Source organism: Macrotis lagotis, chromosome 7 (assembly GCF_037893015.1).
Source record: "Macrotis lagotis isolate mMagLag1 chromosome 7, bilby.v1.9.chrom.fasta, whole genome shotgun sequence".
NCBI lineage: Eukaryota > Metazoa > Chordata > Mammalia > Peramelemorphia > Peramelidae > Macrotis > Macrotis lagotis.
In genome coordinates, this window is record NC_133664.1 from 206,954,346 (window position 1) to 206,979,359 (window position 25,014).

A 25,014-nucleotide genomic window follows, 5' to 3' on the forward strand; every position below is an offset into this window, starting at 1 on the left:
TCCCTTATGTTCTTATGTCATTCCAAGTAATTGTTGCACTTGAGACATTCTATGCCAATACAAATGTGGCTAATGACAATAACAACAATAATAAACGTTCTTATAGCCCTTTAAGGTTTTTGTAAAGCTTTATACATATATTTTATCATTTGAGTCTCTGACAGAGGTTGTAGGTACAGACAAGTATAAAACAGTCAAGACATAAAAATAAGGATTATACTGGGATAAAGTGAGGCATTAGAGGATAAACAACATCACGTGAAGTGGCACAAAGGACCTATTATAGGAGAGGGAAAGAAAGGAAGGTGTGAGCACTAAGTAAATCTTACTCTCAATAGACTTAGCACAAAGAGAGAGTTATATATATATATATATATATATATATATATATATATATATATATATATATATGTATATTTATTTCCAACTGGGTTTAGAAATTTATCCTACCCAACAGGGAAGTGGGGAGAAAGGGGGAGGATGGAAAGAAAGGTGAAGAAGATGAGTTTTAATAAAAGGGAGGAGGAAAGTAAAAGTAAAGTTAAAGTAAAAGTTACAAAAAAGTAAAAGGGGAAAGGGAGAAGGAAAAGGAAGAGAACTGATGGAAGGGAGAGCTGATTGAGAAGCAGCAGTCAGAAGCAAAACATTGGTGCCAGGGTAAATGGAAAAGGAAAGAGAAAAATACAAATGAGGAGTGAAAGCATGGAGGGAAATACAGAGTTAGTAATTATATTTGTAAATGTGAATGGGATGAACTCTCCCATAAAACAGAAGCTGTCAGCAGAATGAATTAAAAACTAGAATCCTGAAATATGTTGTTTGCAAGAAACACATTTGAAGCAGAGAGATATACACAGGATAAAGATAAGAGGATGGAGTAAAATACATTATGCTTCAGCTGAAGTAAAAAAAAAATCAGGAAAAGTAATCCTGATCTCAGACAAAGCAAAAGCAAAAATAGATCTGATTAAAAGAGATAAGAAAAGAAAATACATATTCTTAAAAGGTAACATAGGCAGTGAAGTAATATCAATAGTAAACATCTATGCATCAAGAGGTATAGCATCCAAATTCTTAAGCTAAATGAATTACAGGTTGACATAGGCAGAAAAACTATACTAGTAGGGGACATCTCAACTTTCCTCTCTCAGAATTAGATGAATCTAATCACAAAATAAACAGAAGGAAATTAAGAGGGTGAATAGAATTTTAGAAAAGTTAAGATATGAATTTGAAGAAAAGTGAATGGGGATAAAGGAATATAACTTCTCTGTAATACAGGGCATCTCTAAAATTGACCATATTTTAGGGCATAAAAACCTCAAATTCAAATACAGAAAGACAGTAATACTAAATGCATCATTTTCAGATCACAATGGAACAGAAATTACCAGTAATAATAGACCATGGAAAGAGAAACTAAAATTAACAGAAAACTAACTTAATTTTATTTATTTTTTGTTTTCTTTCGCAAGGCAATAGGGATAAGTGACTTGCCCAAGGTCACACAGTTAGGTAATTATTAAGTGTCTAAGGCCAGATTTGAAATCAGGTCATCTTGACTCCAGGGCCTGTGCTCTATCCACTGCACCACCTAGCTGCCCCCAACTTAATTTTAAAGAAATGGATGAAACAACAAATCATAGAAATAATCTACCATCTCATCCTAGAAAATGACAACAATGAGACATCATAACAAAATTATGGGATGCAACCTAATTGGTTCTTAAGGGAAATTTTATATCTCAATGCTTATATGAATAAAATAGAGAAGGAGATCAATGAATTGGTTATGCAGCTAAAATAGCTAGAAAAAGAACAAATTAAAGATCCCCAATTAAATGCTAAATTAAAATTCTAAAAATCAAAGAAGAAATTAATAAAATTGAAAGTAAGAAAACTATTGATCTAATAAATAAAACAAAGAGTTTGTTTTATAAAAAACAATAAAATAGATAAAGCTTTGGTTAAACTGGGATTAACCAAATTTAATTTAAATTTTAAATTTTAAAAAAGAATACTAAATTATAAATATCAAAAATGAAAAGTATAAACTTACCACCAATGAGGAAGCAATTATAGTAATAATTCAGAACTACTTTGTCCAACTGTATGAACAGATCTAACAATATAAAAGTGACATGAATGAATGAATAAATATATACAAAAATATATACCACTCAGATTAACAGAAGAGGAAAAAAATATTTAAGTAAAACTATTTCAGAAAAAGAAATTGAAGAAGCCATCAATAAAGTCCCTAAGAAAAAATCTCCAGGGTCATATGATTTTACAAGTGAATTCTACAAAACATTTAAAGAAGAATTAATTCCAATTCTATACAAACTATTTGAAAAAATAAAGTGAGTTCTGTCAAATTCATTTTGCTGATAGATACCTAAACCAAGAACCAAAATAGACAAAGAAAATTATAGACCAATCTCCCTAATGAATAGTGATGCAAAATTTTAGCAGAGAGATTGCAACAAGTTATTACTAGGATAATATATCACAATCAGGTAGGATTTATACCAGGGATAGTTCAATATTAGGAAAACAATCAGCATAACAAATCAGTTACCAAATTAACAGAAATCATACCATTATCTCAATATATGCTGGAAAAGTCTTTGACAAAATATAGTACCTGTTCCTATTAAAAACACTAGAGAGCAGTATGTATCAAACTATCAGTAAGCATTATATGTGATGGGGATAAATTAGCTCATGTTCAATAAAATTAGAGTGTGAAACAAGGATGCCCATTATCGCCACTATTATTCAATATTGTATTAGATCTAAAAATCAAAGAAGAAATTAATAAAATTGAAAGTAACAATAAAACAATAAAAAATTTAACAATAAAAAAGAAAAAGAAATTAAAAGAATTAGAATAGGCAATGGAAAACAAAACTTTCACTTTTGCAGATGACTTGATAGCATACTTAGAGAACCCTAGAAAATCAACTTAAAACTATTTGAAACAATTATCATGTTTAGCAAAAGAGCAGGATATAAAATAAATCCACATAAATCATCAGCATTTTATATATGATCAGCAAGAAAGAGAAATTCCATTTAAAGTGGTTGTAGATTACATAAAATATTTGGGAATCTACCTCCAAAGACAAATCCAGAAACTATATGAACACAGTTACAAAATACTTTTCACACAAATAAAATTAGATATAAATAATTGGAAAAAAGGTAAATTGCTGAAGAATTTATGGATAAGCTGAGTTAATAAAATAAAAATGACAATTCTATCCAAATTAAATTACTTATTCAGTGTCATACCAATCAAACTATCTAAGCACTATTTTTACAGAGCTAGGAAAACATCGTAACAAAATTCATCTGGCACAACAAAAGGTAAGTAATATCAAAGGAATTAATAAAAAAAAATGCAAAGGAAGGTGACCTAACAATACCAGATCTATATTATAAAGAGGTAGACATCACAAATGCCTGGTACTGGCTAAGAAATAAAAAAATGAATCAGTGGATAGTTTAGGTACAAAAAAATCAGTAGTAAATTACTATAGAAATCTACTATTTGATAACCCCAAGACTCTAGTTTCTGGGATAAGAACTCATTATTTGGCATAGACCCACATATCATACCCTACACCAAAATAAGGTCAAAATGGGTTAAAGATTTAGACATAAAGGGTGATATCAGAGGCCAAGTAAGAGAGCATCCTATAGGATCTTTGGAGAGGGGAGAAGTTTATGACCATCCAAGAGACAGAGAACATTATAAATTGCAAAATGGATGTTTTCAACTACATTAAACTAAAAAAGGATAAAACCAATACAGGCAAGATTAGAAGGAATGCAGAAAGCTAGGACATAATTTTTCCAACTAATGTTTCTGATAAAGGATTTATTTCTAAAATATATGGAGAACTGAGCCAAATTTAAAAGAATTCAAATCATTCCCCAATAGATAAATGGTCAAAGAATATGAACAGGCAGTTTTCAAATGAAAAAAGTAAAGCTATCATATGAAAAATTGCTCCAAATCATTATTGATTAAAAAATACAAATTAAAACAACTTTGAGGTACCACCTCACCACCTATCATATTGCTTACGGAATAATGGTCAATGTTGGAGAGGGATGTGGGAAAATTGGTACACTAATGCATTGTTGGTGGAGTTGTAAACTGAACCAACCATTCTGGAGAGCAGTTTGGAACTATGCCCAAAAGAGAAATAAAGCTTATCCATACCTTTTGATCTAGCAATACCACTATAAGGTTTATATCCCAAGGAGATCATAAAAAATGGCAAAAGACCCATATGTTCTAAAATATTTATAGAAGTTCTTTTTGTAGTGACAAAGAATTGGAGATTGAGTGGTTGCCCATCAATCAGGGAATGGATGAATAATATAGATTACTATTGTTCTGTAAGAAATCAGAAAAGCAAACAGACTTTAGAAAAACCTGGAAAGACTTGCATGAACTAATGCTGAATGAAGTGAGCAGAACCAGGAGATCACTGTACATAGTAACAGCAAGATTGTGATGTGTATCAACCATAATGGACACAACACAGTGATCATTATGGAAAATGACATCCGCATTCAGAAAAAAAAAACAACAAAAACACTGTAGAGTCTGAATGAAGAGCAAAGCATACTATGTTCATTTTTTTTAAATTTCTTTTATGTTTTCTCTTTCTCAAAGTTTTATGCTCCTTAGTTCTAATTCCTCTTTCACAACATGATGAATACGGAAATATATTAAACAAAGTTGTACACATACAACTTATATCTGAATGTTGCTGCCATGGGATGGGGGGAGAGGAAGGAGGGTGGTAGAAAAATGTGGACCTCAGAAATTTGCAAATGGATAAATGTTGAAAATTATCTTTACATGTTACTGGAAAATATAAAAGAAAAATTTTTAAAAAGAATCCAATCAGAACTTAGAATATGACAACTAGAGGGGAACAGATAGTGTATCAAGGCAGTGATCAAGAAGAGTATAGAATGATGATGTCTAATAGAATTTCTACCCCAATCCCACCAACTCAAGCTTGAACTGGATGTGTAAAGCGACATTAATGGAGGAGAAAGGAACAACAGATATGGGACTCTCAGGATGAATGTTTGAGTGGCATTAGTAGAAGAATGAGGGAAGGAACAAATCTGACAGAAAAGAGAAAAATGGGAAATTATTAATGAATTAGACAAGGTTCTTTTTTCCCAGAGGAAATCTTGAACTTTGAGCTATGTCTATACAGTTTTTAGTTCTCTATTGCTTTTGGTGTTATTCATTCTTCTTTAAATACTTAGACAAACCCAGGTTTCTTCTACATTATTCCTGAAACTAGAAAACCACAGACAAGGGTTGGGTCAGGGATCTACTGAATTTGGTGTCAGAAAATCTGGGTTCCAAGCCTGCCACTGTGTGACAATGGGCAAGTCATATAACCTCTCTGGATCTTAATTATCCCTCATCCATTACATTAGGATATGTATACTTAGCACTACCTATCCCAAAGGTTGTGAATCAAATGAAATAATATATGTGAGAGTGCTTTCTAAATTGGTACATATATATGTAAACTATTATATGATTATAATATGACATTATCACTCCAGTTTTTCCATTGATAAAATAGAATTAACTATACAGCCTCTGCCTATCTCACAGAGAGTGAATGAAACTATAAAAGAAAACAGTAACTTGAAAGATCTCTGAATGCTTGCTTCTTTTATCAGCATTTATAGTTTCAGAGGTAAAATAAAGAGACATTGAAGAAAAAGTTTGTGTGATGGAAAGAACCCTAAATTAGAAGTTGAGAAATATTAATTCTAGTTCTGGTACTGGGCAACCAGCTTTGTGACCTAGAACATTCTATAATTCTGTTTCTATGAAAAGATTATCAGGTTACAAAGAAGTATTATTGGGTCCAATTCTACCTAATTATCCACATATTCTGAATAATTTAATCATCTTAAAATGAATATAAACAAGGTCCTTTTTTCCGGGGGGGGGGGGGATTTTCATGCCTTCTCTGTTCCCTTGTATTATTTTTCATAGTAATTCTTAACTTTGTACTCATTGCTTTTTATAGTTAATTTCAAGAAATTTTTATTAAATGTCTACCACATTCAAGTTATCCTGCTAGAGCTATGAAAATGAAAACAAGATACAGATTTTTCCTTTAATGACCCAATAATAGAAAGGATAAGACATACAAAAATAACTATGATACTAAAGACAAAATTCTACAAAATACAAAGGATATGCCATGGAAGTAAATTCTGAGAAATAAGGAAGAATGACTAATAGCTTTCAGCTGAGAGGATCAGGAAAGACTTCATAGGTACCTGAGATGAAAGAAGATGGCAGTGATGGGAAAGAGAAAAATCCATTCTAGGCAAAGGGTATATTCAAAGGATTGACATAGAAGAGGACATAACAAAAAACTTGGCAAGTGAGCATTCAGTTCACTTTATCTTCAAGGTATTTTATGAACTACATAGCAAAAAGAAAGTTGAATTTAAACCATTTAAGTCAGATATACAAAGAAATATGCTGTGAAAAGTATAATTGGAATTGAAAGTATTAATTTGAAGTCAGAAGGCATGGTCCCAGTTCTGGCTCCAAAACTTATTAGCTGTATAAACTCAGAAAATTACTTAAACTATGAATCTCAGTTACCTAATTTAATAATAATAACATTCTCATTATTTATTTCACATAGCTGTTGTAAGATAAATACTTTGCAAATTTTCAGCACTTTGAATGATGCCTGGTACATAGAATTTATAGACTGGTCCAAACTGGAAAGTATTGTAGAAATGTGAATTACTGTTAATACTAATTTTATTCTTTAACTCTGATTATTCTAGGCCATGTCTGTCTCTGAACTTTTAATGGATATAAAAATAATTTTGATACTTAGTCAAAATATTATTATTTAAATATATTAGACTTATCATCTCTCCAGCTAGAAGACTCTAGAGGACAGAGACAGTATTTTTATATTTTGGTATTACTTATAGGACTTTACATATATATTCAAGATAAGGAAAAATAGTATCATAATTAGAACTGCATTAAAGGAGTTTATATTCCACATGTAGATTAAATTATATTATAAACTAATGTCCTGTTCTCAGGCTTAATCACAGTGTAAAAGATGACATCTGAAATCTCAAAAGCTATGCCAGTGGAGTGTAAGTTTTGTAAGGGCTTTGAAATCAGGCCTAGTGAAAGCACATCTGGCATTTGAGGACCATCAGTTCATTTAAGTTCATAAAAGTTGGCTACCAGGGTGATTTTTTCTGACCACAGTAATTCAAAAAAACTGTCTACTTAGCTTTAATAAGATTTTTCAGACTGTCTTCTCAAAATATTGAAGTATGTACAATATATGTATACAGTGCAATTACCAAATAGTAATTTCTTTTTCTATTTACCTGTTGTGATTTCGGTATTTCTACAGTACTCATTGGTGACTTTACTCCCTGGGGGGCTGTCTTTGGAGCAGAAATTGAAGCAATGTTGGACTTGCAGGGACTCCCATTGCATTTCTGTGAACAGGAAACAATGTTTTTAAGTTTCATTATCTTCTGCCAAAGATGTGACATGTGGAGAAGTCATATCATTCCCCAAATCAGAAACTCACTTGTTTAGAGTTAAAAGGGACCTTGGAGATTGCTTAGGTCAATCCACACATATTTTCCTTAACTTCTCTAACAGATTGCGATCTAAACTCTGATTAAATATTTCTTTCCAGTGATAGGGAATTCACAGTTCAAGTGATGGAGAACTCATTACTTCTTCTCCTAAGGCAGTCCATTCCATTATTGACCAAATTTTGATTATTTATATTCAGTCAACATCTGCCTTCCTAAATTTAATCCTAGTTTTGTCCTCCTGAAAAACACTGAATCTGCATCTTTTTCCACATGTTAGTTAATTAGTCAATAATCATGCCATAAGTACTTATTAAGTGTTTATTATTGTCAAACTCTGTGGGCTAAGTACTGGGGATAAAATAAAAAGGCAAAAACATTGTGCTGGCCCTCTACAGAGCTCACATTCTCATGGGAGAAACAACACATCCAAAAAAATGTACATACAAGATAAATACATCAAAAATAAAAAGTTTTCGAAGGAAAGCACTAGCAGTTGAGAGCAGAAGATTGTCTTCTAAAGCAGGTATAATTTGAGCTGTCTTGAAGGCCAGAGAAGCTAAGAGGAATAAGGCAGTAGGGCATTCTAGGTATGGGGGAAAATTTCAAATGAAGTATCATGGGTGGGGAACAGTAAGAAGGGTAGTAAAATTGATTATAAAGTTCATGGAGGTTAATAAAATATAAAAAGCCTGAAAAGGTAGGAAAGGGCCAGGTTGTGAAGGACTTTAAAAGTCAAATGGAGGATTTTTTCATCCCAGATTTAAAGGGAAACTATTGGAATTTGCTCTATTTGGTCAAAGGAAGTTGGCAGGATCATACTTGTACTTTAGAAGTTGTATGGAGGACAGATTAAAGTTGAGAAAGACTTGAGGCAGGGAGACCAATGAGATGGATATTAGTCAAGATGTCAGGTAGTGGCTGTATGAGTGCAGAGAAGGGGCCAGATAGGAGAAATGCTGCAGTTAGAAGCATCAAGATCTGATGACAAATTGGCTATGTGTGTTTCAATGCATATGAGTAATAAAGGATGAAGTTGTAAGCCTGGATAACTAAGAGGATGACATTACCCTCAATAATTATAGAGGAATTAAAGGAGAGGATTTGGGAAAAATATGAGTTCTGTTATGAATATGTGGAATTTGAAATGTATGTGAACATCTTGTTTGAGATGTCCAGGAGTCTGTTGGCAATGCAAGCATGAAAGTGAGGAAATAGACTAGGGCTGGATGTAAAGTTTTGGAATCATATGTAGATAATTCAATCCATGGAAATTAATAAAGAAGAGGGACAAGATTAGAGTTTTGGGGGATACCCATAGTTGATGGGTTTGCCCTGAGAGAAGATCCAGCAAAGGAGACTGAGAAGGAGCAGACAATCACAATTCATCTCTCATTAGCCAAATATTCAAGTTAAGTTTATTCCCATTTCTTATGTGAAATTGTTTCAAAGCTATTCAATATTCAAGTTTTCTTTCTCTGATCACTCTACTTTTTCATCTCTCTTAGAATGTGGTACCCAGAACTAAACACAATACTCCATTTTTGCTCTGACCAAGGTAGAATATAGTTAGAGCATCTTTGACATCTCTATTAGTATAAGATCACATTAGCCTCCACTTTAACCCATATTTTTTCTGAAACTAAATCTAAACCAGTTCTCTATCCATTATCTCATTTAATTTTTATCCCTTTTCCAACTCGTTTTCAGTGCATTGTTCTAAACATGCCACCTATGCTCTTATTCAATTTGCTGATTAAAAAAATATTGAACAGGAAATATCCTAGAAGAAAGTCTTGCTGAATACCACTAGAGACCTCCTTCAGGCTAAGAGTAACTTGCCTTGAGAGAGACTGGAATTGAAACTCAGAGAAGAAAATCTCAAGTCTCAATTACACAGTTGCCAAAAAGTCACATGGTTGGGGACTAAAAAGGCATCCCTAAAGCACAGACTTACTGAAACACATTTTTCCCCAAACCTGTTATTTACAGATGATCTTCACCACATTCTATGCATATAGGCATATGACTTTAGGATTTCTTTTCTCACAATGCTTGGATTGTCTGAATAACCAGTTAAGAAACCTGAGTAGTGGACTGCACTTTATAAGGAAGGGGTTTTAAAAAAGTGAGGCGAAGTAGCAAGAAAACACATAAGGGGGGCAAGAAGCAAAGTTCTAGTTAGAGAAGGGAGACCAAAGAGCAATATGGAGCATATTGGAGCAATATGGCCATAGTGACTCTGAGAGGCTGAGATTAGCTTTGGTGCCTCTAGAGGCAAGAGATTTCTTTGGTCTGCCTCAAGAGACTCCTGAGAAAGGTATTCCAGGAAGAAAATGGCATTGCATTCTGAGAATTTACCATTGGGGTTAGGAATTCAAAAGTGATTGTGCCCAATTGTTATGTTAAAGAATCAGATGAATTAAAAGGAAATTAAATGATAATTTTTCTGTAGTACATTGCTCACATGTGTTTCCAGGTGCCAAGAATACAATTACTACTTGATTTTTTTTACATTTTTTAAACTTGTCTCAGGTTTTAAATTAATGTTTTAGTGTTAGTGTGTTTCTTGTATGGTCTTTTCATAAAGAATAGACTGGATAGAGGCTTCAGGCAAAAGTTAACATAAACAGCACCTCTGAACCTACAGAGTAACATAATATATGCCATCTTTCCTTTGGTTAAAAAAAAAAAGAAAAAAGTCACTAAACCAAACCAAACCACAACAATAAAACCCATTAATCTCACCAGAAACACAGGTCCATCTAAAATCATACATCACAAACATTCGTTAATTGATATATAGCATATGAATAGGAAATTACCCCAAATCCACTTTAAAATTTGCATTCAGATGAACAGTTATATAAATCAAATGCAGATATATAATATCACATGTGGAAATTACAAATACAGAATACACATTCTTACATTCCTTTCATTCAAAGAGAGGCAGAGGCACATGGGTGCCTCAATGGATAAAGCATTTAACCTGGAATTAGGTGGATAATTTATTTGACCCTGGCCAAGTCACTTAATCTCTCAGTTTTCTCACCTGTGAAATGGGAATCATAATAGCCTCTATCCCCCTCCCCCAGAGATGTTATGAAAATCATATTTGTACAATGCTTAGTATAGTGCCTGGCATATAGGAGGGATTTAATAAATGCCTTTTCCCTTCCCAGAATCCAGTAGTCTATCCACATCCAGAGCACAGAAGGGCATCTAGGTGGCTCAGTGGATAAAGCACCAACTTTGGAAGTCAGAAAGATCTGAATTCAAATTTGGTTTCAGACACTTACTGTGTGACCCTGGGGAAAGTCACTTAAACCTGTTTGCCTCAGTTTCCTCATATGTAAAATGAGCAATAGGGAGAAATGGCAAATTACTTCAGTATCTATGCCAAGAAAATTACAAAAAAGAGATCACAATGAGTTGGACACAACTGAAATGTCTAAACAACCACAACGAAAAAGTAAGATCATTTCCAAGGCTCTCCTATATTTCTCCACATCAGTTCTATCACTACTACATTATTTCTAAGGCAATATCCTAGTAAAAAATTCAAGTATCTCTCTTGGTAGGCAGGAATGTGCCTGTGAAAAAGACCATCATTTTCTTATAATAATATGAGTCAGTTTCAGTGCCCTGTGACTAATTTGTCCTTATAAACTTGCTAAAGATGAGAAGACATGATGACTGGCTGCTGAGGATGGAAATAACCCCTTCAGCAGTCCTTGAATATCATCTTTAGTCTATTCTTCTTTCACCATAAATGTTTTTTTAAACACTTTGGGAAGATGCTAATGACTATTTTCCAAGTAACCCCTTCAACAATGATCTCTCTGAAACTTAGAATATTCCACTGATTTTCAAACAGCTTATATAATACAACTACTATTTTGACTTCCTTCTCGAAAATCTCAGTCTTTATCTAACATCCCCCTCCCCAAAAGTGTGCATTGCAGATTCTAAAGTTCTTATAATATGTCAGAATGAAGAACACCACCTAAAATCAGGAGAACTCATGAGGGCAAGCCCTCCATCTTTCTATCAATTCCCCAGTAACTGAACAGCTATGATGATTTTTTGGCCCACTGACGACTTGAGCACTCAATGTTCACTGACAGTTTAACAGTATCATTTCAATGGTACCTGGGACATTGTAAGTACTTAGAGCTTTCTAAATGACATAGTTATCCAGTACTCTTCAACCTACCTGTATTTTCAGAGTTACACTACACAGACTACAATATTAATTCAGCAATAAACAAGTATTTTGACCCAAAATGGCAAAGTGTTTCCTTCAAACAACTTGCCTGGCCTGCAATAAGAGTTTTCATTGGAAAATTTACTGCCCAATTATAGTCTAGAGAAAAAGGAAAGAAAAAGAATCTCCACCAGTGTGGAGATTATTAATATAAAAGTACGGTGGTGAGGCAAAAAAAATGAATTATCAATGTCTACATCTATCCCAATTAAAAAAAATTCACTGCATCTTTTCAGTGCTAGATAAGTTATAATGACTCAATATTGCAAAAACAGACTTAATTCATAAAGATTTCAAATGAATTTCCACAAAATTAGTGCCTTGCTGCCTGCCCAAGTTCACTATGGTTATTTTGTGTAAAATTTTGATCCTTCTTGTGGCATAACCTGCAATCAAGTTCATTTTCTATTGCAGTCTATATAAAAGACACAATCAAATACAAAAGCATTTAATGAAGACATGAAACAAGGTAGCTAAGAGAGCAAAACGATGTAGTGAATAAAGAGCAGGATTTGGAATCAGAAAGACCTAAATTTGAAATCTGCCTCAGAAACTTATTAGTTTTGTGACCCTTCACAAGCCATTTAACTTCTTTCAGCCTCAGTTTTCTCATTTTTAAAATGGGATAATAACATCAAATTCACAAGGTTATTGTGATAATAAAATGAGATAATATAGGGTTGAGCTTCATTAATAGTTAAATAGCTTAAACTTCACAAAATAAAATTTCATTATGAAAAAAAGTTTTGCAAATCTAAAGTGTAATAAAAATATGATTTATTATCATTAGTATTTAACAGAAAGGAGATTCAAGTAAACTAATTCTTGGCACCCATTCACAAAAAAGTAAATTACTAATACCTCCAAGGATATTATAATTGAATTGAATTTCCCCTTAAATCCTGATGCTGCTGATTCCCCCCAGAATATAAGGAAGACACAAATGAACTCGGAAAACCCAGTGGTCTTCAGAACTCACAGGGGTAAATTCTTTTTTGTTTGGTTTTTTTGCAAGGCAAATGGGGTTCAGTGGTTTACCCGAGGCCACCTGGCTAGGTAATTATTAAGTGTCTGAGGCTGGATTTGAACTCAGGTACTCCTGACTCCAGGGCCAGTGCTCTATCCACTGTACCATGCCACCTAGCCGCCCCTGTAAATTCTTAAGTTGTACTGTTAACTAACCATCTCTTGGAACATCTTTTCAAAGAATCTCTCAAAGTGGAGTGAGAATAGCTAAAACCTCTTGTCTTAGCTCTGGAATCATGAGAGTCCAAACATGATAGCTAGGTTTGAGGATATCATGGTATATTTTCCAAGCTTGGCATCTTCTGTCTTCCCCTACTACTCAAACTCTATTACTTGCCTTTCCTGTGTCTTCTGCTGTTGATCAATCCTCGAAACTCTTGAGGATCTGGTGTCCACATACTTTGGTTAGCCCGAGTATTATGGGATCCCAAAATTATATTCACTAAATACACATATAGCACATGTTCCATGCATGATTAATTACTTTTCCATAATAACCACAGTAGATTTTAGCTTAACTAAATGTTTTCCTACATTAGAAATAAAAAATGCTAGCATTTGAAGAATCCCCTTCATGTGAGTGAATATGGCAAAATATATCAAGTGATAACATTTTATTTATGGATTTGCCCAGTTTGAATTAACATAATAAACTTCACAAATCAACTACAGGTTGGGAAAAAAAAATCTAATCCCTGAGAATGTTGCCAGTATTGTACATATCACAGTGAAAACAGGTGATACTCTGAGAAAAAAATAAATTGAGTTTCTTAGTTTGAGTTCTCATGACCATTTTGGTCTTGTTTTGGAGGATACAGAAGGGCACTAGACTAAAAGTTAGAAAGCCCAGTTCAAATTCTGACTAGGTATGTCAGCCTGGGCAAGAGGTGTGTCAAAACCTGGCTCAGAACCTGTTTGTTCATCTGTAAAAGGGGGATGAATGATAGTTGCCTTAAGTAGAATTATAGAATCCTAAAGCTGGAAGTGACTTTAGAATTCATCTTGTAAGACCTCCTTCTGGATGGATGAAATCTCTGCACAATCTTTTTTTTTGGGGGGGGGGGAGCTGTCCTGTGATAAGAAGCTCACTATCCCAGGAGGGCATTCATTTTATTTTAAGGGCATTTTTGTTATGTGAAATCTATACACTCTCAGTCACCCACTTCTTGGTTCCATTTTTTGCTCTGAAAGAGTCAAGCCTTTCAAATATTAGAAGACAATTCTCATGTCCAACCCCTAGGACCACCATCATCCCACCAAGCCTTCCAGCTAGGTTATGAGATCCAAGAGAAGACATTTCCTAATCTCTGAAGCACCATATAAACGTGAATGGATATTAAATTTATGTTTAAAGCTAGAAATGTAGGTACATGACCTGGAATGGTTAAAAGATAGCCCATTGTGGTCAGGAATGACTTTGATCTATCAGTCTTGCTGGAGATAAGAAAATGGAAGAAACGAAGCGAGTGGAAGTAGGAATGAGGGCGTGCTGTGAGTACACCTTCGGAGGTGTCAGAGAAGTCTCCTAAATTCCATCTTCTTCCCCTCCAAATCCCAATTCAGGATACAACTGGCAGAAAAGATTAGATGGCAGATCCTTGAGCCTTGGGAAAGGAGCTCCTCACATCCTATGTTCCTCACCTCACCTCACCTCACCTCCACCCTCCGCCCCGCCCCGCCCCGCCTCCTACCTTCCCTCCCTCCTTCCCGAGCCCCAGGGCCCTCCTCCCGCCGCAGGGGCGGGCCGGAGCGGTGGGCGGTTCTGAGGTGCGTCATAACGCGGCCCCCTTTCCCTCGCTCCTCCTTACTTGGGTCCGGCGGGGGCTGGTGTTGGAGTAGCCGCACCAAGCCGGAGCAGACTGACCTGGCGGCTATTAGAGACTAAATTGGGTAATTTCCCAGGGGGGTAGAAGGACCCACCCTCTGCTCACCCTCCCAGTCGCTATAGAAACTGTTAATACCCTTCCCAAGCAAAGCTTTTGTGACTCTATGCTGAGGAGGGGACCTTGCACTCAGCAATTAAATAACCTTCCTGTTCGTCCCTCGTCCTCCCCTCTAAAGGCACAAAACTGTATAAACTAACTTTACATAATCTAAATGGAAATATGATGATCCGGGTATAAATAATGGAGAAAATTACTAAAGACAATAAGGATGAATTATTTCGTTCTTTGTACACATATAGCCAAAACACCTAGCTACAGTGCTGGTAACGTAGTAGATAGATGCTGCAGAAATACTCTATTAATGAAAGTTTTATCAAATTAGAATCAGTTCAGTTTTCAGTTGTATCAAATTCAAGAACCTGTGTGTGACAAAGAAACTGGAATGATTTGTCATCTTTTTCCAGCTCATTTACGGATCTGGAAACTGAGACAAACTGGATTAAGTGACTTGCCCAGGGTCAGACAGCTAGTGTCTCAGGCCGCATTTGAACTCAGAGTCATCTTTCTGACTCCCAGGTCCAGCATTCTATCCACTGTACCACTTAGCTGCCCTTTAAGAATTATTGTTTAAGAATTCTTTTAGAATTTAACATGAAAAATATAGTCTCAGAACAGATATATGGAACTGCATTTTCTGAGAAGGGATGGGTATACATAAAAAGATAAGGAAGCAGCAGGAGCATCTTGGTGGCATAGCAGATACAGTACCAGCTTGGAGTCAGAAAGACTCATCTTCATGAGTTCAAATCCAGTCTCAGACTTTAATCCCATTTGCCTTAGTCCTTCATCCATAAAAATGAGCTAGAAAAGAAAATGGCAAACCACTCCAGTATCTTTGCCAAGAAAACCCCAAATGGGGTCATAATCAGATAACTGAACAAGGAGATAGTATGTAAAGGAGTACAAGGGAGTAATATACATTATGCTGTACATATGATACAAAGAGTTGTGTCTGCATGGATATTATGAAGATGTGCCAATTAGATTACACAAATTATGAATAGTAAAAATGTAAGTACTTTAAATATAATGAATGCCCTTTCTCACAAAACCCAACGAAATTTATGCCATAATTTGTTGTAACTCAATTATTCATAACTGGCCTTAATGACCTCTACTAAAGTACTCTTCTACAGTTCTCCCTAGAAGAGAGGTTCTTGGATTAATATTTGACTCCATATGACCTTATTTGGGATTTTCTTGGCAAAGACACTTGGTTTGCCATTCCTTCACCAGCTCATTTTTCAGAGAACAGAGGCAAAAGAAGTTAAGTGACTAACCCAGGGTCTAAGTGTCCAAGTTGGATTCAAACTCATGAAGAGTCTTCTTTTTCAGGGACAGCACTCCAACTGTACCTATCTACTAGCTGTTCCTCAATGGAGCATAAGTTTTGGCATATCCTACCAAGCAGGAAAAACTTTTGTACTGGATATTGGATCCTGGATCCTATCATCTGAGTCTGTTTCAAATTTGGTCATAAGGCTGATTATTATTAGACTACAGCAATTCATGAAAACTATACAAGGAAACCACTTATCTTTTAAAGTACTAAAGTACTAGTCCTAAGATTATAAGAAACTTTTGAAAAGCTTTTTACTTTATATAAACATAGGAAGGATAACAAAGCACATGACAGAATAATACATTTGCTATTTGAGTCAGAAATATTCTTACCTAATCTTCTCAGTCTGCAGAATGATAACCAGAAAGTTTAAGAGCCACATTTATATTAGCACATGCATTCACTATGGCTGCTGACTGCAAGTTTCTGTGTTTTTATATCCCCTATTTTTCCCACTATATTCCTGCTCTTCACCTCCCATGGAGTAATTCTTTATAATAGAGAATAAGAGGAAAAAAAATTCTTTTTGCATACTTTTCTGTATTTATTATGTTCATTCTGTTTTACAGTAAAGTATTCCATTATATTCACATAACCAGTTGGTTTAGTCATTCTTTAATATCTATTTTGTTTCTTCTTTTGTTTGTATTGCTATAAATATTTTGGTATATATGAGGCCAAAAGACTATATTTTTAACCCCTTGACTCACATAAACTATAATAACTAGTTGAGTATTTATCATTCAAAGAGCAACTCTAGGCAACACATTACAAACAAGAATTTTCATTATGACCTTCAATCCCTCAAAAAGCTTACCTTCTCCTAAATTTGTTGTTACTTTTCAGAGCACCACCATCCTTGCAGTCACTCAGATTTCCAACTTAGTTATCCTCATCTTTGACACTCCTTTTCTTCCTCATTCTCCTCCATCATCTTGATTCTACCTCTATACCAATGAAATCATAGATCCATGGAGTATATCAGCATGTAAAATTATTGTGAATATAGTTATGCTCTATAGTTATGAAAAATAACATCATGTTTATAAAATTATTCAAAGTCTTTCCCAGTCCCTCCAGCTATTAAGACCTTTCCCTCTAAAAATTACCAGTCTAATCACTCTTAGTCTCCATTGCTTCACTCAAGGAATATTCACCAACTGTTCTTCAAGGCTCTTTTCCCCCTCTACCTTACTTGGGGATCTCATAAACTCCAATTATCATCTCTGCAAATGATTCCCAGATCTGTATATAAAAACAGCATGTATATAGTCTCTTCTAAGCTCCTATCCTGTTACATCTCAAACTAGATGTCCTGTAGGCACCTTCAACACATCTAAAATAGAACTCATCTTTTATTCTAACCCAACTTTACTATTACTGTTTCTACTACTATTCCCCTAATCATTCAGGCTTGCAATGGTCATTACTGCTCACCCACACAACCAACATATGTTGACTTAAACTCCCCCTTTTGGTTGGTCTTCCTACCCTCAACTGTCCCTCCAATCCAATCCTTCTACGGAACTGCTAACATGATCAATGCAGGGCTGATCATGTCATCTTTTACTCCCCTCCCACCTCACTTCAGCTCAAAAAATTTCAGTGACTCCTTATTACTTCCAAGATCAGATATAAAATTCTAATTAATATTTAAAGATCCTCAGCAACTGGTCTCTTTCTAGTCTTTTTACACTTTAATCAAACTGCTTTGGACTTCTGGCTATTCCTCACACTCTACACTTTATTATCCATCTCTGTTTCACTGATAATTTTCCCATATTTAAAATATTTTCCTTTTATATGTCTTTTGTCATCTTTCAAGACACAATCTAGATTCCATCTTCTACAAGAAGCATTTCCCTGCACTCCCTTCACCCAGTTGGGCCTTTCCCGAGATAACCTTTCATTTACACCATATACAATGCATGTACTATTAACTGTATGTTCTCTCTCCTATTAGAATATAATTGAGGGCAGGTACCATGCTTTTCCCCATTCTTTGAATCCCTAGTGTTTAGTCCATAGTTCCAGGCAGCTAGAATTTAATGAATTCTTGTTGAGTATGTATCTTGTAATTTACCAATTTACATAGTAAATCTCCTATTAAAGTATAAATTCCTTGGGATATTTTTGCCCTTTTTTATATCCCAAGGCACAGTAGATGGGACATAATGAACCTTTTAAAAATGTTTGTCAATTGAAGATTACAATTTATCACAATATGCACAATATAAGAGCAACTGGTTAGATATTGATAACAAGCGTATTTCATGAAAAAAAGAGAGCCCCCCCAAAACGACTATTTTCATATTTATTCAGTTTTTCTCTAGAAGGAAGTTTGTCAGTTTTGAGGTTTCATAATTGTTATGAAAATTTATTTATTCACAATTGTAATTTGAGCTGCAAGTCACAATACAGCAACCACTTAAAAATATAAAAGTTACTTATTTTTATTAGAAAATATTTTACTTATTAAAACATGAAACATCCTTAAAACAAAACGTATGATTTAGCTTAATTAGCTTTTACAAGATAAGCATTACATGAAGATAGGGAAGTATAATTGCAACTTTCACTTTCCCACTAATCTCTAAAGACTAGTTGACATAAATTACATTAAGCCATAACTGATTGTAAATACACCACGGTTAACTACATATATCATACATTTAATACTTTCAAAAGTGACATCACCTGACTTGTTATTCCAAATTAAATGTGTTCTTTAGAAAGAAATGAATTAGAAGGCAGTTCTTTACAAACTTTTCTTCAGAATCATGAATAGACTAGCAACATACTTAAGTTTTTAGGACTTAAAATTTTCTGTATCAAATTGAAAAGAACTGTATTTAGATTACCCTTTTCAAATATGAACATTCTTTCAAAAGTAGAATTTGTTTATCAACTATCTCTTTTTCACCATTTTCAAGTACTACTGGCAGCTGGGTGAAGAGGTTTAACTCGAGCATATCTGGACAGGCCAAGTCGGAGACTATGACTGGGAGACTTGACAGAAACTCCTCCAAGATGATTACTGTTGCTACTTCCTGATGAGGCTAAAAGAGAATGTACCACATGTAGCTGGAATTATAAGTCATCTTTCCAAAGGTTCACTTATAAGGCAAAAATTTCAAAAAAATCATAAAGCTTTAATTATTAATATATGTCTGTTCAAAGTAAAAGTGTAATCATTTTAAAATAAAGTACAAAGGAGTAAGGAGAGACAAGTTTACATGAATATACATGAATCTCAAAAGGAAAATGTGGCAAATCAGCTTTATCTTCAAACAACCTTCAAATTTTGTAGTGGACATTAACACTTTCTTGACCTAGTGAAAGGTGAAGTAATTATGGCCAATTCTAAATGCTCAGTTTTGGGGTCCAAAATCTATTTTTTACTTCATTAGTTTATAGTTAATTTTCCTCTGTTTAGCTTCTAATGTACTTTGCAATCTGGCCCCTAGTTTTCCAGTTTCACTACAGATTATTCCCCCTTCCTGCACTCAAGCATCTAGCCAAGCTGTCATCCCTGCTGCTCCACACACAAAACATTCCAATTTCTGTTTCTGTGTCTTTGTATTGGCTTTCACTTATGCCTGGAGTGTTCTTCCTTCTCATCTCAAACTTTTTTTTTTTTGATGGCCATGTTTTATTCAACCTTTTCTTTAAACAGGTTAACAGATACAGACAGTAGTCAATAAAATAAAATAGGTGAAATGAATTTTCAAGAGACCGAGATATCACATGCTACATTTAACCTAATTTTATTTGTGCTTGCTTTGAGATGGGGAATAGATCATTTGGTAAAAATAAGCAGTAAAAACAAAATATTTCTTACCATATACAACTTTTAACCTACAATAATGATGTACCTCAATTACGTCCATGCATATAAGTCTAACATTACAATTTTTAAAAGAATAAACACAATTAAGATTTCTAGGATCATTTTATAATAAAGTAATTACTAATTTTTCTTTGTAGATAGATCAAGTACCTCCAAAATACAAATTCCTATACACAGTGAGCACTTTACTTAAAATAAACACTTAAATAAATTGAGTATGTGGACAGCCTCAGAACAAGCTGACATAATATTCAGCTAGGTAGGCAACAAACCACAGTGCCAAATGGAAAAACTTTATTTGCAAATAAATTTCAATAAACTAAGTTAACTTTCTATAATTAAATACAGAAAATATACTGATTTACTAAAATAAGATGTTATATTAATATTTCACTATAAAGAATGCATACCAGAACACTTATAAACAGTGAATGGTTTGTATTAAGAAGGTACTATAATAATGCTGGCAGATGTTTTGCCACATACTTCTGTTACCTTGGGGTAGATAACACATGTACCAAATTTGGCATTCATTTTCAGCTGCTGCTGGTATCATGTGTTTTAAGAAATGTAAACAGTGTGAAAAACTTGAAAATACTCATGAATGAAACATTTTAGAATAAAAAGATATTTTCATGCCATTATGTACAGTCTCACTGTGTAAATTTCAAGGCAAGATTTTTTTTCCTGTAGAATAACCGTTTTACTGAATGTTTTTACTTGACTTGGTGAATTTCTTTTAGCTCCTCCTGCATTGCATTAATTTGTTCTATTTTTAAATTTGTGTGTAAACGACATGCCAGTTTAAAATTAAAACTATTTTATGTATAGAAACTCTGGATTTTTAAAAAACAAGAACTAATGAAATCCATACTAAAATGATACTGTCTGGTTCAAGTAAAAAATAAATTACACTACTAATAAAAAAAGACAAAACACATTTCATGAAAATAAAAAGAACTGTCTGCTGAGAGGTTTTATTTCAGATGTTTCAGAATGTGCTTTATGTTTTATGGGGAATCTTTCATAGCAGAAAGTGTTAATGTGTCCTGTATTGATTTAAGTGGTGAACCAACTAGACTATGAAACTGTGGGACGCCTATAGACTCAAGCTGCTTGTTAAAAAGGAACTCCCCACTATAGTTAAGGAAACCCTCCCTACTTTCTCTTTCCCCAAACTTGACATCTTTTCCTAAACTGGCTCAGTTTCTAGCATTTCAGTGTCTTCCTTCCTATTAATGAACTTGTCCAAGTAACTGGTTTAAGTGTTTTTCTCCTCTATTTGTCCATCCTTTCTTACTTCACAACAAAGCTGATTTTTGAGAAAACATTCCTCCCCACCACTCACAAACTGGCTATCCCAAGAAGATTGGTACAAAGCTTCTAAATGAGCCAAATCTGCCATTCCTTTTTCCTATTTTTCCCAGCTTGCTGACTTTGATATCAAATTTTTCAATTTTAATTGGGACACTGAACTATTCAAGTCACTTAATTTATCAACAACATCAGTAGACTCATGTTGTGAACTAAGTTGAATAGTTCCTGCAATAAAGGAATCAAAGTCAAATCCTTGATTCTTTTCCCTTTCTTTTTCGACCAGTTGCTGTGATGTTTCCTCAAGAGCTATTTGAGCTTTAACCAATCCATTCCTTTTACATTTTGACTTGCCTTTCTTATCAGATTTTTCTTTGCCTTGTTATTTCCAATTAGAAAGATCTATAAGTCTGAGTTCATAGTGATGGTTAATTTCACTATCTCTACAAACTCAGTTTTCTAGGTATGATGATGACCTCATTTTGTAGTTACAAGTGTGGCAACATTCCAGATTACAATACTTAAATTTCATGATGATCTGGATATTGCTAACAAGGCTCAGTAAAGAAATGAGTATCAAAGGCAGGATCCTTTGGATACTTTTCACAGTCTCCATCCAAATATTTTCGAAGATCTACTTGTACTTTCTCTTCATCAGTGACATCAGAAAGGCTCCTTGGATCATGCTGAACTTCTTCAATATCAAAATTATTGTGAATGGACCACTTGTGGTCGGAAAACTGACATTCATGGTACCTCTTCCATTTATAAATGTGACTATGAGTTTTATCCATGAGCAAAACTTCATCTTTAGTGTGAAAAGTATGACTTGAAATTGTTGACATTTAGTCCCATGGATCGATTGACAGCACAAGTCCAGTGCTTCATGACTAATTCCTGGAAGCAGCTGAATTAAGGGTTTGTGTGGCTCAGTCATATCAATTTTTATGTGAACTGGGATTACACTGAGAAGCTCCTGATGATCTTCCTCATGTACTACAGGAATAGATTCTAGAATCAGCTGCCTGTTCAAGCTCTTGTGCATCTCCAAAGAAGGTTTTCCCAATCAGCATTTCAGCAAAGATGCATCCTGCAGCCCACATGTCAATCAATGGCTTTAGTATAGTTATTAGGACAAAGTAAAAGTCATGGAGATCTGTACTATTTAGTTACTAATCCTTCAGAAAGATTACCCTTATGGGAATAATGGGGATCCATGGATCCAGGCAAGACCAAAGTCACCTATCTTTAGCACCAAATCTTCAGTATTAATGAAAAGATTAGCTGGTTTGAGATCTCTGTGCAGTTCATTTGCAGAATGAATAATTTGAGCCCACATAGCAGCTGATACATGAAAAGCCTGGCATGCTCCTCCAATAAAGGGTTCTGCTCTAGCAAATTAGCCAAGTCTGTCTCCATGAACTCCTGAACAATGTAGACACTGTTCAGTTCTGTCAGAGCGCCCACTTCATCTATTAACTGACTTCCACTGGGACCAAGAATTTCAAATACTCTCACAATGTTATCATGGTTGAGTCTTCTAATAATTTTGATTTCACATAACGCATGTTTAACATTCTGTAAGAAAAATTTTCTTAATAGCCATTCTTTTATCAGTCATTATCGACAGCAGAAAAAACAGCCATTGCCACCACAACCTAGTCCACATACCAAGAGCCATCAATGCTCATGAGACTTTCAAACTTTTCTGCCATTTTGAAACCACTTAATATTATTTCTCTTTCAAACTGATGAATTTGTGTAAACATGGAATAAACTGGCATCAAAAAAGAAAGATTTTAAAAAATGAAGAAAAATAATTCTGCTTCCACTGCAAGATGGTTTCTTGATTCTCATTTCATGTGCTAGCCAAGCCTGGTGAGTTCCCTTTAAATTTAAGCTTGTAAGTTCTACCTCATACTGAGAATTAGAAAAATTACAGTATCCATAGCTCAAGATAAGGGCAGCAACTCTGCAGACAGTTAAAGAAAACATTCAAGAAATGCAAAATGGAATGAAATGACATACTATGCATTCAGCTTTGCTATGCTAAACAAGTTAACATTTAACAAAAAAGTGAATAAATATGCACACAATAGGCTTCTCTGAACATTCTCCTCCCAGTGCAGATACATTCTGTGTTGGATTGGTCCTGAGCAGCATCATTTCTAGGTGCCACTAAGCACTATGCTAGTTTTGTTTCTTTTCCTCCTTTGTTAACTGTTTATTTGACTAGGAAGCTCTGGCAGCTGTTGGTTTACAGAAGATGTTTTTTGTTAATGATCAGGTGGCTCCAGCTCACCACAACCACAATCAAAGCTACCAAAGCTGTTACTCTGCGACAATGGGACTTCTTCAACTCATTGTGGCAATGTAGGGCCTGCAGATAGCCCCTAAGGTCGGCTCAAGTCTCCAGCAGTGTTGGCAGCAGTGGCTTCTCTAAGGCTTTGCTGCAGTCACCACCATGTAACCTTGACCCAAGAGAGCAAATCCGTTCTTTCTAAAATTCAACTTAAAATACTTTTTTTCTATATGAAATCATTCCTGATCCTCTTAAATGCTAATATCCTTCATTCTTTTTTTTTTTAAGGTTTTTGCAAGGCAAATGAGGTTAAGTGGCTTGCCCAAGGCCATACAGCTAGGTAATTATTAAGTGTCTGAGGCCAGCTTTGAACTCAGGTACTCCTGACTCCAGGGCCAATGCTCTATCCACTGCACCACCTAGCTGCCCCCAATACCCTTCATTCTTAAATAACATTGTATTTACTTTGTATTCATTCTACACATATTTATGTACTATATGTAAATATTGTGTTCAAAAAGAATCTTTAATCCACATGTAAAAGAGGAAGATGAAAATGGAAAGAAAAGCATAGATTTCTGTAATTACAAAATTACAAAAGAAAATTAGATATTAGATAAAACTTGGTCATTGACTTAGCTATCTATGGAAGGAAGAAGATAAAGAAGAAAAAAGCTATCAAGCAAATCTAACAAAAATAGCAACACAGCTGGTTCTCAAATTCTAAGATTTCTTGCTCCAAGACAAAATGTTCTTTTTATTGAAGTGAGACAAACTACTAAATTTCCCTTAAGTTTCATAGCCAAATTCTGGAAACAAAAAGTTGCTAACTAAACAAACAGATGCAGTTACTAGTACTATGTTTACTTGAATAAAGAAAAATTCCTCACCTGGTGGGACCCATCTGGGCTTCTTAGATTCACCTAAAGGACTGAGTGTTTGTAATGGATTCCTAACAAGCTTTGAAGACAGACAAGGTTCTTTTGGTGCTGGTTTTGACTCAAGCGTGGATTGAGAGATCACTGGTTTTGCTTGTTTGAAAAAGAAAAAAAGGTTAAACATAAAGCCAAAATGATTTTCACACTAGAAAGATTATATAATTATTTTTTAAAAATCAAGCAATTCATAAGAAATTACAGTAATCCCAGTAACTTGGAGGCTCAGCAAAAGTATCAGTTCCTTCAAGAAGACCTAATTCCCCAAGTATTTAAAAAAATAATTTACCAACGTCAAAAAAAGTAGTTCTGGTGTAAGGTTAGAAAAAAGTAATTTCTAATTAAATGCATTTCCATAGTTTCATGAGCA

General features: G+C 34.5%; 1 protein-coding gene and 1 pseudogene across 13 annotated transcripts in view; both read right to left on the reverse strand.

Annotated features, from left to right (window-relative positions):
* The window catches only part of DYRK4 (dual specificity tyrosine phosphorylation regulated kinase 4), a 123,721-nt gene extending 104,550 nt beyond the window's left edge, over positions 1 to 19,171 (reverse strand). For 5 of the 13 annotated variants that reach the window (XR_012470199.1, XM_074194608.1, XM_074194606.1 and 2 more), the window contains exons 1-2: positions 14,331 to 14,601; positions 7,441 to 7,554 (exon numbers count right to left, since the gene is read on the reverse strand). Coding sequence is in view for 12 of the 13 variants with exons in the window: in XM_074194608.1 (XP_074050709.1) it covers positions 7,441 to 7,473 (33 nt within the window). In the remaining variant the exon portion in view is untranslated. Of the gene's footprint in view, positions 1 to 7,440; positions 7,555 to 13,292; positions 13,341 to 14,330; positions 14,602 to 14,646; positions 14,728 to 14,763; positions 14,866 to 17,060 lie in introns of those variants that run through there. The other 8 variants (XM_074194602.1, XM_074194603.1, XM_074194596.1 and 5 more) reach the window with 8 other exon arrangements.
* Positions 19,172 to 20,487: 1,316 nt separating this feature from the next.
* Positions 20,488 to 24,592, reverse strand: LOC141493368 (mitogen-activated protein kinase 6 pseudogene; annotated as a pseudogene).
* Positions 24,593 to 25,014: the final 422 nt, after the last annotated feature.